We start from the raw sequence: 16,674 nt of genomic DNA, 5'->3' as shown, positions 1-16,674 counted from the left end.
AAGATAATGTTGTGTAATTTTAACGTACATAATTACATACTCTTTTTATTTTATTTTAACCGGAGACCCCCTAATTAAGCGACATTAAGTTGCTTATCACTTGAGCCAACTCTCTTATGGATCATAATTACATATATACTCGATCCCATTATTTAATTATCTTACCATGCATTGAATAACCTCTTGAATAATTTACCATACCATTCATAATTTCATTATATTCACTTCTTTACTTTATCCTTTAAAATTGTATTTTATTCAGTTGATTTTCACTTATTTGAATTGAACTAAACTGAACTTATATTAACTTATTCCATATTATATAATTTAGTTGTAATTTGCACTTGAATAGCTCTGACCTTGCCAAAATTTATTTTTCCTAAACTTAACTTATCTGAATTTATCATACCTAAAATAAATGAAAATAAGCATAAAGAACTCCCCTTAAAAATTAAAATTTACTGTTAAAAGATAAGGGTTTACGTTCAAAAATAGAAATAAAACAACCCACTCACAAAAAAATCTAAGAAAGATCATCTCTTCCCTTACTAATTACAGTTGTACTCATCGTTGACACTGTACTAGTAGTACTATACTACTACATACTTAAATTTAAACTCCACAAATTAAAAATAAATGCAACTCGTAAATTATATTCTTACCTTGCTTATTATAATCCTCAAATATAAATATATATGAATACATTTACATGACCTATAACACAATATCATCTTCCTTTCCTATTATACCTATGCTTATCCATAATTTCTAACCTCTATTTTTTCTATATCCTAATACAATGGCTTGTAACGCTGCGGAGCTTCTCCCCCTCCTAGGCGGCTCGGCTAATGCCACCGCGGCAGCCAACTACTTATGTAACCGTTTTACAACGGTGGCATACGCGGTGGACACCACGTACCTCCTTTTCTCAACCTACTTGGTTTTCGCCATGCAACTTGGTTTCGCGATGTTATGTGCCGGGTCAGTCCGGGCCAAGAGTACGATGAACATCATGCTTATTAACGTACTTGATGCAGCTGCAGGGTCACTTTCTTACTACTTGTTTGGGTTTGCGTTCGCTTTTGGTTCGCCTTCGAATCCCTTCATTGGACGACGTTTCTTTGCCCTTAATGATGTGCCTGAAGCCGGTGTTGACTATAGTTTGTTCTTGTACCAATGGGCTTTTGCTATCGCGGCCGCTGGGATCACCAGCGGCTCGATAGCAGAGCGTACAAAGTTTGTAGCCTATTTGATATACTCTTCGTTTTTGACCGGGTTTGTGTACCCGGTCGTGTCTCATTGGTTCTGGTCCGCGGATGGATGGGCTAGCCCATTTAATGCGGATAACTTATTGTTCGGGACGGGAGCCATTGACTTTGCTGGGTCAGGTGTGGTTCATATGGTTGGTGGGGTGGCGGGGTTGTGGGGTGCTTTTATCGAAGGCCCGAGGATCGGCCGTTTTGATCGTAACGGCCGGTCCGCGGTCCTAAGAGGGCATAGTGGTTCATTGGTTGTGTTAGGGACTTTTTTGCTTTGGTTTGGATGGTATGGGTTTAATGCTGGTTCTTTTTTGACTATTCTTAAGCCTTATGGTGAACCTGGGGGATTTTATGGTCAATGGAGTGCGGTCGGGAGGACAGCTGTCACAACCACATTGGCTGGATCGACCGCAGCGTTGACTACTTTGTTTGGTAAGAGGATGTTGGTGGGTCATTGGAATGTAATTGATGTGTGTAATGGGTTATTGGGTGGGTTTGCGGCTATTACTTCCGGGTGCTCCGTTGTTGAGCCATGGGCGGCCATAATCTGTGGATTTGTGGCCGCCTGGGTTTTAATTGGGTTTAATAAGTTAGCCGAGAAAGTCAAATATGATGACCCACTCGAGGCTGCCCAATTGCACGCCGGGTGTGGCATGTGGGGTCTAATTTTTACCGGACTATTCGCTACAAAGAAATTTGTACAAGAGGTCTACGGGTCGGATAGGACCCATTATGGACTATTCATGGGTGGAGGGGGCAGGTTACTAGGTGCTCAAATTATTCAAATCCTCGTTATTTTCGGGTGGGTTAGTGCCTTAATGGGTCCGCTTTTTTTTATCTTAAAACAACTTGGGCTCCTAAGAATTTCGAGCAAAGATGAGATGGCGGGTATGGATCTAACCAAACATGGTGGATTCGCTTACATGTACTATGATGAAGATGACCCGTCACAAAAACCCGCCTTTGCAATGACAAGGGTGGAGCCTGGTAGCATGACTCCTGACGGTAGACAAGCAAATGTATGATCATATTATGCAAAATCATGTAAGAATTTCTAATATTAATTGTGCAATTAATTTGAATATGAGTAGTTTAAATTAGATTGGACAATTTTAAGTTGTTCTGCTTGCTAAATCCTTGCTTGTATATTTTGAAACTCTTTTGTTCAGTGTTAATGAATGTATTGATGATCTTGTGACTTGTGTGGATGAAAAAAAGTGGTATTTCGATATCTAAACATTATGTTTTAAATGTGAGCTACTCTGTTATATTTTGATCTTAAACTTCTTTTATACAAAATGTGCAATTATTATCATTGTACAATGTAAACTAGTGCTAAGCTAATGTATGGACGTATAGCCTGGTATGATGAAGATAACATGTTAATATGTTATACAACACTATTCAAAGTGTATTATACACCCGAATACGAAACAAATGCTTTGAAGTATGTATTTACCCACGCGTGGGTATGTACGTAAGTACGTAACACCCTAGACTATTTTCGATCTGCTGCTTGAACTATTTGAAACTCTATTTTACTCATTAGGTTCGTTTAGCAATGAAACGTTCTTTTTCTCATCCAAAGAAAGGTTGACTTTTATGTTTTATTCCGTAGCTTCCTAATAATCTTCCTTTCCCAAGGAAAAAAATGGTCAAACTATAGATAATTAAATATTGATGAAAGCAACAATAATACTTTTGTATAAGAAAACTACTTCATTCTTATTGACAAAGAAACCTTAGCTTAGATTTAGGGAGGAAAAATAATTATCTAAGGAAATCAAATAATGACACAATCTCCTATAGGATGTAACATCTATCACCCATTAAAAATACAATTAATCAATTATTGTACTTACTTAATTGAGTCCTTAATACTTGGATCATAAAATTATAGAAAGTGGGAACTAATCTTGGTTTGATTAGTTTGTTAATACTTGGATCATAAAATTATAGAAAGTGGGAACTAATCTTGGGTTGATTAGTTGATATCCGGCCGGCGATGATCACTGACCAAATACATGTATTACTCCTAGAGCTGTCAAAAGCTGACCCGACCCGAAATACCGACCCTAACCCAACCCTAACCCTAACCCGTCTGAACCCGAAAAAATGGTGACCCAAACCCGACCTAACCCGACCTAAAACCAACCCTAGACCCGAGTTGACCCGAGTATTTGAGACCCGAACCCGACCATGACCCGACCTAGAGAGGACCCGACCCGAATGTGACCCGTAAATTATTGACCTGAACCGAACCCGACTCGAACCCGAGAATGACCCAAACCCGATTTAACTCGTCAAAACCCGAATTCAACCCGACTGGTTACTAACCCGACCCGAGGTCAACCCGACCCGTTCCTAACCCGACTCGAATTTAAACCCGACCTGAGGCTTGCAACCCGACTTGTTATTGACCCGACCCAAATTCAACCCGACTTCTTATTGACCTAATCCGAATTTAAACTCGACCTATTACTAACCCGAATTTTAGGATTTAGGAGTTTTTAGGATAAAAAGAGTACTCCGTATTGACTATTGAGTTTCAGGCTTTTTTTCAATTTATTAACATGGATTTCAATTATGAAACAAAAGTGGCCTTTCTCATCTTACTTGACTTATCTCTTACATAATCCTCGTCAAAGAAAAACTGAACTGGACAACAGCCACAAAAAAAAAAAAAAAAAAAAAAAAGACTGAATCTTCGTATATTAAGGAAGGTTGCACTCTAATGGCGAGATTGACGAAATTTTCCACCATGAAATCTCTATTGTGATTGATTTTATTTTTCCTAATTATCTTCAACTTCCTATATGAGCAATGAGCTATATGAGGACATGAGGTGATAGAGTATTAGAATAGAGTTGTGACTCTATGAGCTATCAATGCATTTTAAACGTATTTGAGGCAATATGAGGTGAGTGAATTTTGTCTAATTTTTTTTTTTTTTTTTTTTTTGAAAGATAGTGATTTTGTCTAATTAAATCAGCCAAATGTATTATTTTTTTCTAAATTTATCTTATAAATAAACTTTTTTTTTTTTTGAATAGCAAAAACATTTCATTAATTAAAAGTCATACGACATCTACAATAGAGATTCGACGTTAACAAATACATAAGATTATAACCCTTAAATAAACTTCCATATAACTACTTATATATTTTTTTCAAATGTTAGTATTCACTTGTTTATTTTAATATATTTTTAAATGTTTTAAATTATGCAATTTTATTTGGAGCTTTAAAAAAAAAAATTAAAAATTTATTGACTTGAACCGAACCCGACTCGAACCCGAGAATGACCCGACTTGAATATGAACCGACTTGATTATAACCCGCAAATTATTGACTTGAACCGAACCTGACTCGAACCCGATAATGACCCGACCTGATTATAACCCGTAAATAATTGACTTGAACCGAACCCGACTCGAACCCGAACAGAACTCTAACTCGTTTAAACCCGTAAAAACCCGAATGTAACCCGACCTGTTTTTCACCCGACCCGAATGCAACCCGACCTAAACCCGACCCAAACCCGATAAGATGTATGACCCGACGTGACCCGACTCAAGCATGACCCAACCCGAACTCGACCCGCATAGGTCCCGACATTAACCCGTATTGACCCGACCCGAGATGACCCGACCCACACTAACCCGACTCAAACCCGACCCATTTACCCGAATTGACAGCTCTAATTACTCCCTAACATAACATTTCCTATATTCGGCATTAATAGTCATGTATCTTAACTTTATTTAAGATGTATAGACAAAGTTGTCCGACTTATCACCTATTCGGCTATTCACCTTTTTTAAAATAGTTTGGTTTATAATAAAGTATTATATATAATGTCCTTACTAAAAACAAATGCTCCATGATAAAGTAGAATATTGAGGAAATAAATAAAATTGAATTTAAATTATTTTTACTGTTTTTTTTTTAATCGAAATTGTGTTTAAACAAATCAAACCAAATTTCTATTCAAAAAAAAAAATCAAACCAAATTTGAGGTGAATTTTAAAATTGACATGATTTTAACTTAAAGGACAATAAGATAAGTTTTATAAGGGATATATATATATATATATATATATATATATATATATATATATATATATATATATATATATATATATGTTACTTTCATTTTCTGAATATCTGAGAATAATTTTATGTCAATCGATAAAACATAGATTGCTTTTATTTATCAAAAACTTTTGCATGCCCCCGATTTACAATAATTTTATTGTACATCAAATATTTTGCGAAAAGTGACCCATATTTTCACAAAAGTGACCCTTTTTATTCACAAAAGTGACCTTTTTTTCTTACAAAAGTAACCCTTTTTTTTTTACATAAGTAACATATATTTTCATAAAAGTGACCTTTTTTCACAAAAATAGAGTATAAAAATCAATAAAAATAAACACAAAATTAACAATAGTCATGAAAAAACAGTACAATCACTCAAACAAATCAAAATAATAAAGATCGACATCACATAACAACAAAAATGAATTGCATGTGCATGTTACTATGCTTAATAATGTTAATGTTGCCAAGATAGTACAGGCAAGATATTTTGCAACTAAGAAATACTTTTATTCTCACCTGTGTAGGCTGTATTACTCGAATAATATAATTATATAATTGATGACGGGAAGGTTTTATTTCTGAGTTGAAGAATCTGATGCATAAAAGCAACATATTATGTTTAAGCTTTGATTCTTAAGCTCCGCCATTGATGACGGGAAGGTTAATTCATTACTCCTACTGTACTGCCATATTTGTAGTCTGGTAGCAACTGCTATGCCATTGTTTGATTTGCAGGTTTTGAAGAGTTGTGTGGGTGTTTGAGGTGGTGGTGGCGGTGGTGCGGCTGATTTCGGCGGTGAATCCATTGCTTAGAGTTGAGGTAAGAGAGAGAAAATTGAAGTTGCCCAACCCGATTCACACTAATTTAGTGTAAATCGGATGTTATTAAATATTTTTGTTTATTTATACCTTAGTAACTATTATTTTGTCGCGGTAATTATTAATTCATCCGCTTTATATACTTACAACACACTACTTTGACACACACTTCAACGAAAATATTAATTTAGGTAAACGGACAAATTAATTGACAAAAATTTACCATACATAAGAAGAAAGTGATATATAAGTTGCTATGGTTTAAATGTTATAGCTTAACAATTCGACTGTTTATTTAGTCTAATTACTTTCTCAAATAACATGTCAAGAAGCTGTATTGCAAGGAAAAAAAAAAAGTAGAGCCATAACAAATGGGGCCAATAATTTGAAGTTGGGCCTTCATTCTGGCCCAATCTCTAACCAATTAAGGTTTTTTAAAGTAGTACTTACCTCGCAAATGGAATACAAATACTACCTCCGATTTTTTTTAGTTGCAACTTTGGAATATTTTATATCTCACAAATAATACCCCAAAGTTGCAACTAAAAAAAATCGGAGGTAGTATTTCAAATCAGACAAATATATACTATGTGCTTTCTCCATTTTTTAATATTTATAAATTCAACATTTCTTTAAAGGGTAATAATATTTGTAGCCCTTAGGGTTATATATAAGCATTAAATATACTTCCTTAAATGGAATAAAGTTGGGACTTCATGAAAAAATCACGCGCAGATCGGTGTATGATGTTACTTTATCCTCAATATTTCATTTTTTAGCTTCTTATTCATAGCCCTTAGGGCTATGTTTATCATTTTCCTTCTTTAAATCGGAAATGTCAAGCTATTTGCAGCACATTATGATTGTTTTTTTTTTGGCAATATTACTCTTATTTACAACTTATGACCTACTAAGGGAGTTAGGACCAGTTCTGATTGACTAAACTGAATTGAACTTAATATTTTATGAGAGAAGGAAATTAAGAATTAGACTGAACTGAATATTTTATGAGAGAAGAAAATTAAGAAATGAACTGAAGGAGCTAAACTGAACTGAACTGAAAATAATATGAAGAGAACAGACCCTTTACAGTCCAAACAATCTCTCTAACCCCATTTTTTAAAATCGTGGAAAAATATGTGTTGTAAATATAATATTAAAAATTGAAGGAAGTATAAAGATCGAAGAGATCATAATGGTAAATTCCTAAATATGGGTTTTTGCTGCCTGCAAAACATGTTGGAGTTCATTTTCAACAAAAATTTTCAATGGAATTATTGACTTTATTTCTAAACAAAAGAGACAAAAACTAGTAGCAAAAATTATTATTTTACTCAAATCCTGCCATTTTAAAATAATATGGAATCTTATGACGTTTGTATTTCTTATTGGCTAATTGCAGCTAATAAATATACCATCTCATTATCACCAAATCATTTACAAGTAAAATATATTTGACTACAAAATTTGAAAAATTAGTGAAATTAAGTAGTGTTACATCCTGAAGCCGCATGGGTTGATGACGTAAAACATTACCAATCATATATTTTAAAATGATTAATTAAAAATTAAGTTTATTTTAACAAATAAAAATTGGTTAATGAAGTTTCTAATCGTCTAATAAAACCTATAATTATATTGATTAATTATTATTAGTATAGTATAATGATCAAGACAGAATCTCATGTAAGGAGACGCAAGCATGTTCTGTTATTGATGATGAATACAGAAAGTTAATTAGTTTTTTTTAATGGAAATAACAATCTAAAATCCAAGAGCCATAATTTGTCAACTAATTTGACCTCTCGAAAAAGCTAAGCTAAGTATTTGATGATGATTATGTTAGATAAGGATAAATTATATTGGTTGAAATGTTAATTTTACTCTAATAATTGCATTTTAATTCTCTTATCCGACGCCTCGGGGGCACTCATTAGCTTTTACCATGTTAAATTATTATGGATTACTTATGAAAGGGAAATTTGGGTACTCTATTCCCTTTTTATTACAACGTACGAAGTATAAAGTTAAATCAATGAAATGACGTTCCAACAAAAAGATGCAGTTGAGGGAAAAAGTCTGATCCTAAAATTGTGATTTGATCAAGTATAGGACTTGCACAAAGATTTTGTATTAACTCACCAGAGCAAGATAACAAATGATATGTAAAGAAAATTGGAACAATCATTTAGAGATGAAGATAGATGCATCATGCATTTTAACGTTGTAATTGACATTATAATTCACCTATATACATCAATTTTTTTTTTTCATAATTAGAATTAATAAAATTGACTAGAATACAAATTTAATAGGGAAATTGAAAGATAGAAACACTTCAAATAGCTAGCATGAATATTCTTGGATGTGGAAGTTCTGACGAGGAATCTTGATACATACGCAACAAATTATTATATATTGCCCATATATATACTTTTAATTATATATTTTTATGTAGCAAAGAACAAACCTAAGTGATTAATGACTTTGAGCATGACAGTGCACGATTATGAAATTAAGGAAAATGATACATGGATTTTTATTTTATTTTTATTTTTTATTTTTTATTTTTATGAAGGAGACCTGCTAGGCAGTCTGCTACTAGTAAAAATATCAATTAATGAATTATTTTGTCATGAATATCGTACTTTGTCATATGTAGGCCATATTTTGTTCACCTCATATAGTTATATACACTAAGGATCTGTTCTCTTCAACTTAATTTCAATTCAGTTTAGTTTAATTCAGTTCAGTTTCTAATTTCCTTCTCTCATAAACAATTTTCATTTCAGTAAATAGAACAAGCTCTTACTAATTATTATAGATTTATAGGTCTCATTAGTTTTGATAGACCTATCTACTTAATTTATGTTACAACCAAACTGTTAATTTTGTTGTTGTTCTTTTTTTTTTTTTTTTTTTTTTTTTTTTTTTTTTTTTTTTTGTATTTTTATAAGAAAAATGAAAAAAACGAAGGATTGAAGCTATAAACATTTTTTTTTTCTTTTTTTGAAAAAGCTGTAAACATTTTACTATATGCTGCTATGCACTCAGAAGTCACATTGCTGCATATAGCACGCCTTACCAAGAATGGGTATACTGTTCCCACCAAAAAAAAAATATTAGAAAAAAGAATGGTTGTTTATGATAATGACCCTCTATTGCAATTACTCCGTAATATTCTGTTTGGTATTGTTTGGCTAAAAATAATTCCTTATGGTATTTTAACACTGGAAAATTGGAAATTATAATTTTCTTATTTCATACTAGTATGATTTTTCTGAATTTGAGTTTGAAATACAAGTATAAACGCTGACTATCAAGTATTTTGAAATGCGAATTCTTGTTTATGTAAATCATGTTGTCATATTGAAGTGATCACTCTTTTTTATTTTAAATATTTTTTTTAACGATTCAAGTGGTCTTGGCCTAACAGTTAGGGCCTGTTCCGATTGACTGAACTCAGCTAAACTGAACTGAACTGAACTTATTAATTAGTGATTTTTAACTACGGATTAGTGATCTTTGATTATTTATTACTATACATATGTGTATATACAAATGTACATATTAATAATAATAATAATAATATTATTATTATTATTAATTATTGATTATTATTATTATTTATTGATGATTATTATTATTATTATTATTATTATTTATTGATGATTATTATTATTTATTGATTATTATTATTAGTATTATTATTTCAATTATTATTGTTATTATTGTTATTATTATTATTTATTGATTATTATTATTATTATTTATTACTTATTGATTAGTTTAAAGTTTAAAATTACTCTAATGTGTACAAAAGTTTAAAGTGGACGTTATTGCTATAAACCTTTTTTTTTTAAAAAAAAAAACTACTGTTTTTCATCCACAAAAAACAAAATGTTAGAAATAATTGAAGGTTGATAATCAAAGGCAGTGATATATATGCAAGAGAGGCTATATATATTTTGGATACTGCTTCAATGTTGGACAAATGTGCACCTGATTATATACGTACAGTTACACAACTTTTTCATCATCTCTCTCATACTTTTGCTCCATTATTAACTTTGTTTTATTATTTACAAATTTTAAAGTCTAGGCAGTGAAATTTGACTTCACTTATATATTTAAAAAAAATGATTAGTTTTACGGCAAAGTGGCAATGATTATGAGATTCAAAAAAAAAAAAAAAAAACAAAAAAAAAAAAAAAAAGTGGCAATGATTATTGACTCTACTTCCCCCACCATTTATATTCCATCAAGCTCAATTTTGATACATATAAAATGAATAAAAAAGAAAGAAAGAAATATAAATTAATTACCTTGTTATTAAGATTCTGAATACTACATTAATGTTTTTGTACAAGATTCAAGGTATGGTACTCTCCATATAAATAGGTTATTTTATTTCTTTATCATATCTATCTATCTAGATAGGCAAGAATGCAAGATAGCATGTGTTATGATTCAATGGCAGTGCAATTTCATTTAAATTTATAAATAGTTTTTTTTACATGATATCCGTATTTGGTTTTTACCGTATCCACGCCACTACAATTAGATTACCAATATATACCAAAGATCCTACAATGATTGATAATTATGTATTTATGTGTAGTCGCAGATGATTCCCCTATGTACGTAGAGATATTTATGTTACGGAGTACTATTTAGGGTTGGTTTACTAAATTTATTGAATAAATCAAATTATTTGATAAAAAATCAGGTGATAACGAAAAGAACACCAATCTCAATACGAAGAGAGTAAGTATTGTTGGGTTTGGATCCTCTAGAGTTGAACTCTATAGAGTTCAATAAATCTAGACCCTCCACAAAAGATCAATGGCTAATATTCATCTTGCATGCATTTCAAAATAAAAAATAAAAGTTCAATAAAAAATAATTTAACTCTCACTCTCACAACTCTACAACTCTATAATTTTCAAACTATAGAGGATCTCAACTCAGTATGGTTATATATTATATTTAATTTTTCAAAAAAATACTTGCAATTTAATTACTGAATATTGTTTTTTTTTTCTTTAAATGGAATTTTATTCTTATTATTTTTAGTAAATCAATATTCTATATATCATACCCCATTAAAAAAAAATCTTATACAAGAATTGGAAAAGTTATTGTGCTAACTTGACTTTGAAAGTCACCTCTTTCATCAAAACAAGCATATTAAAAGCTCAAATGGTCCAGGATTGTCCTATTGTACAAAAGAGACATAAGATAGATAGTTGATTAGTTGTGTTTAATTTTCAACAAAGCGAAAATAATACAATCATATTTGCACAACCAAAGACTCGACTGAGTACAATACAAGTACACAAATTACAGAAATCAACTGTGGATGGAAAATCTAATTTACAATAGGTCCGCCCTACTATTGTTTTAATTAAAATTTATGTCATAGGATGAAAATTTTAAACTTACATTTGATCAATCTATATGTATACGAATTGGTAATATTTTCAAATGTGTTTATTTCATATATATATTTGACTGGTGTATAATTGTATAAAGAGTTATAGAGAATAATAATGTATGTAAACTAAATTTAGGCCCCCCGTTCACTTATTTTTGCTGAACTGGAATTATTTTTACTGGAACAAAATTATATTTGCTGAACTTAAATTATTTTTACTGAACATAAATTAATTTTACTGAACTGAAATTATTTTTACTGAACTGAAATTAATTTTAATGATTTTCTATAATAATTCTTCTTTATGAAAACTGAATTTTACTGAACTGAAATTATTTTTATTGAATTGAAATTAATTTTACTGAATTGAACTTATTTTTACTGAACTGAAATTATTTTTACTTAATATTATTTTTTTAAGGTGAAGTGAACAAGGCCTTAATCTCACATTTTTTTTCAGTTCGCCCCACATTTTAAAGTCTTTTACTAAATTAAACTACTCCCTTCGTTTGTATATAAACATAATGACTTTTGCACACAAGTTTTAATTATTGTAGTATCATATTGCTCTTATAAGTTAAATATAGGTACACTTAAATTACTCACTATTAGCTAGCATTGCTAAGCCATATATTTTCCTAGCTAATATCTCAAATTTTTAACACGCCAATTTTTAATCTACAAATAAAAAAATTATGAAAAAATAATACTTTTATTTAGAGACGATAGATCAGTACCATCCATATTTCATTCCTTTAGGACAATTAGCAATGATGATTTAAAATTTTCATGTCCTACTTTTTGCTTACAATATCATCCTTTGTGACATCCACATTTATTATCAACCAATATAATTTCATTTTGATGTATTTTTAAAAATGTGATAGAAAAGGCTATATAGTTTTATAGTAGTGCTTATTCATAAATTTTATTTGCCACATACATATTCTGCAAATACTCAATAAGTGGGACAAACAATGTCCAATGTTGATTAAACTATGACAAGCAATGAGGACTAAAGAGAATTATTTTAAGTTCACACAAAATCCAATAAATGATTCTTTCATTAATTCTATAGCCTCAAAAATTAAAGAATGAAGCATATTCTTTCTTTCCTTTATTTATTTATTTATTAATTATTTTATGTACCCACTTTAATTTTATCTTTTAAAGTGTTTTATTTGAGTATCCACTTCTAGTTTACCAAATAGTTACAGAGTACATCATATCAATATATCATTCATAGTTTTCAATTTACTAGTTTTAATTTGATCGTGCATATAATTATCATTCAATTAGATTAGTAAGAATTATAAGTAGTTAATATTTTAATAATACAAATTTAACTAACAAGATCTCACTTTACTATGTTTTCTCATACAAATGTTTTTGTAATAATTTATTTTTCACAAACACATCTTTCATCTCACAAATAATATCCTAAAATTGCAACTAATATGTAACAAACATAGTAATATATTTAAATATTTTCTAGTTACTCTTTCTTACTTTTATCAATTGTACACCAACCCGCCTTTTTTTTACTAAGGAGTTCATGTGAATCTTTAACTTTATTTATTTGAACGAATTAATACGTGCAACTTTGCGAGTTGTTACAAAAGTAGATTCATCATTGATGATATATGCAAGAAAGATGCAGCCAACTTTGAAAAATTCCCTCTTCTTAGCTAGCTAGAAATTAGCTACTAAGATCCAAAAAAATATAAAGAAAATTAAAAATAAAGAAAAGAAAAATAAACAGGCAAAGTAGAATTATTGACATCCAAGATTCTAACTGTAGAATAATATAAGTATACACTTGACTAGTTACAACTACAACGACAACTTCCTTTATATATACAAACACTTCTCCCATCCCATGCCATTATAACACTGCTTGTAACATCATCTATCTCTTATCTCTACTTCTCTTTGATTGTTTTTTATCTACCAACAATAATGTCGTGCAACGCTGCCGAGCTACTTCCTCTCCTAGGCGGCACGGCTAATGCTAGCGCCGCTGCTTCGTACCTATGTGACCGTTTTACAACGGTGACATACGCCGTGGACAACACGTACTTGTTGTTCTCGGCGTACTTGGTGTTTGCCATGCAACTTGGGTTCGCGATGTTGTGTGCTGGCTCGGTTCGGGCTAAGAATACGATGAATATCATGCTTACGAATGTTCTAGATGCGGCTGCTGGCTCGCTTTCGTATTACTTATTTGGATTTGCTCTTGCTTTTGGTGCCCCTTCTAATGGTTTTGTTGGGCGTCATTTCTTTGGTCTTAAGAACATTCCTGAGTCTACTGACTCGGGAACGTTTGACTATAGTTTTTTCTTGTATCAATGGGCCTTTGCAATCGCGGCCGCTGGGATTACCAGCGGCTCGATTGCAGAGAGGACCCAGTTTGTGGCGTATCTTATATACTCCACTTTTTTGACTGGGTTTGTATACCCAATTGTTTCTCATTGGTTTTGGTCAGTAGATGGATGGGCTAGCCCAACCAATACTGACAATTTATTGTTCGGGTCGGGTGTAATTGATTTTGCTGGGTCTGGTGTGGTCCATATGGTTGGTGGGGTAGCGGGACTATGGGGAGCTTTTATTGAGGGCCCGAGGATCGGTCGTTTTGACCGGTCGGGTCGCTCCGTTGTTCTAAGGGGCCATAGTGCTTCTTTGGTAGTACTAGGGACATTCTTGCTTTGGTTTGGATGGTATGGGTTTAACCCGGGTTCATTTTTGACTATTCTAAAGGCGTATGGGTCTCCAGGAGGTTATTATGGTCAATGGAGTGGGGTTGGGAGGACAGCTGTCACCACAACATTGGCGGGATCGACCGCAGCGTTGACTACCTTATTTGGTAAGAGGTTGTTGGCTGGGCATTGGAATGTGATAGATGTGTGCAATGGGCTATTGGGTGGGTTTGCAGCAATTACTGCTGGATGTTCTGTTGTTGAGCCTTGGGCTGCTATTGTTTGTGGGTTTGTGGCTGCTTGGGTTTTAATTGGGCTAAACAAGTTAGCTGAAAAGGTCAAGTATGATGACCCACTTGAGGCAGCCCAATTGCATGCCGGTTGTGGCGCGTGGGGCCTACTCTTTACCGGTCTATTCGCTAGTAAACACTATGTCGGGGAGGTGTACGGGTTGGATCGGCCTTACGGATTATTTATGGGTGGTGGGGGAAGACTACTCGCGGCCCAAGTGATCCAAATCCTTGTTGTGTTCGGGTGGGTTACCGCCACAATGGCTCCACTTTTCTTAATCCTTAAGAAGCTCAAATTGTTACGGATCTCAAGTGAAGATGAAACCGCGGGTATGGATATGACCCGACATGGCGGGTTTGCCTACGCGTACCATGACGAAGATGACCCGTCACAAAGACCCTCCTTCATGATGAGGAAAATAGAGCCAACTAGCACTACTCCTAGTCCTCAAAATGGTGGAAGAAATGTATGATCTTGTGCAAACTAAGCATGACTAAAGAAATTCACCATTTATAGGTTGAGTTCAACTTTTAAGGGTAGTTTTTTATACGTAAGTTGAAATGTTTTTGCCCATATTTTTGCTTTCGTATGATTTCTAACGTTATTGCTCGTGTAGTCGTGTATAAGTGTGTACATTAATTATTTAGTTGGTAAAATTGCATATTTTTCCACCCTTTTAAGCATGATTTGATTTTTGTTATTGTGAATTCCATCTCGCATAACTACTTTTCTGTGACTTTATTGATAGCTCAAAAGGTTATTATCATTTTATTCTAAATATACGAGTTATGTATCATTAGCTCCTAAAGACTTCTACATAAATGAATCATTATTAGCTAGAAGTTGAACTTAAAATCTCGATAATCTAAACAATTTTACCAAATTGAGTAATGATTGTTGATTAACAATAGACTTGAATGACCAAATATAATTCAACATGAACCAAACCACTCCAGTCGAATATGACCAAAACTCAATAGATTATTTATTAACAACTTATTGACACTTATACCCACTAATTAATTGCTATAAGCCTTTCTATAGTCACCCTAAATACATAAATGTGTTAACTAATTCAACCTTGACATTTAAATAACCAAAGTATGAGTTTCAATAAGCTTATCTAAGCATGTGACTTTGGAAGTCATTTATCATAGCCTCACAATTCATTTTGAAATTACTACATTATTAATTTTTTTTTTATTTATTAATTTTTTTTTATATATATAAAACAAAATAGAAATTAAAATAGGGTAGGAATATTTTTTGTCCACACAATTTTATGATGCCATAGTAGAGGACAAATACACACAGCACAAGGTTTCAAACGTGCAAGAATAGTCTGCAAAGAATCTGGTTTTTAATTTTATCCATGTCCAGAATTATTATTTACTTCTTTATTTTTTGGACAGAATTTGTCACTTCATCAAAGTATAGTTGTGATTCTTGTGGTACTTTCTTTACTTTTCAAATCTTTTTGGCAACCACAATTAATCAGAAAATTGCGTGAATTCTAAAATGTGCTTGTTTTAGTTTATGCATTGTGTTTCAATAACTAATGATTAATGATGTGGTGAATCAATAATTGATAATGCATGGATATTCAAGACAAATTTAATTGATCATATATGTTTAGAGTGGGTTAGGCCACACCAAAAAAATATTAATTTTAACACATCAAGATTGTACGTGAGAAGAACATTGAAAGTGTGCCAAAACTAATATTTGGCGTACTTAAATCAGTTCCTGAATAGAGTAAATTACTTATAGATATTGAAGTTGTAAGCTTAATTATAACTTAAAATCATTCATCCAACAAATAAATACTTCGTAATGACTAGTAACAAGATACTCCACTGATATGAGCTTCTATCATCAATTATAAGGAAGAAGTATATAATAAACATGAAATAAGACGAAGAAGAGTAGTCGACTACTCAACCTATTTTTACCAATTGGTAGTATGATGAAAATATCTACTGCGTGTTATTATGTGATCAGTCTTTCCTTCTCACAAGCTTGTACTTAACCAATCAAGACATATAATATAATACCAAACCTTCACATT

At 32.0% G+C, this 16,674-nt stretch overlaps 1 protein-coding gene and 1 pseudogene across 1 annotated transcript; both read left to right on the top strand.

Moving 5' to 3' along the window:
* Nucleotides 1-534: 534 nt before the first annotated feature.
* LOC110701404 lies at nt 535-2,496 on the top strand (annotated as a pseudogene).
* A 10,965-nt stretch (nt 2,497-13,461) lies between these two features.
* LOC110701403 (ammonium transporter 1 member 2-like) lies at nt 13,462-15,313 on the top strand. The gene has a single exon (XM_021879058.1). It carries the CDS (start codon nt 13,579-13,581, stop codon nt 15,076-15,078), a length of 1,500 nt encoding a protein of 499 aa, XP_021734750.1. The 5' UTR covers nt 13,462-13,578; the 3' UTR covers nt 15,079-15,313.
* Nucleotides 15,314-16,674: the final 1,361 nt, after the last annotated feature.

The sequence above is a fragment of the Chenopodium quinoa genome, unplaced genomic scaffold, assembly GCF_001683475.1.
Source record: "Chenopodium quinoa cultivar QQ74 unplaced genomic scaffold, ASM168347v1, whole genome shotgun sequence".
Taxonomy (NCBI): domain Eukaryota; kingdom Viridiplantae; phylum Streptophyta; class Magnoliopsida; order Caryophyllales; family Amaranthaceae; genus Chenopodium; species Chenopodium quinoa.
The sequence above is the reverse complement of the archived record's forward strand: the minus strand, read 5'-3'. Positions and strand labels throughout refer to the sequence as shown.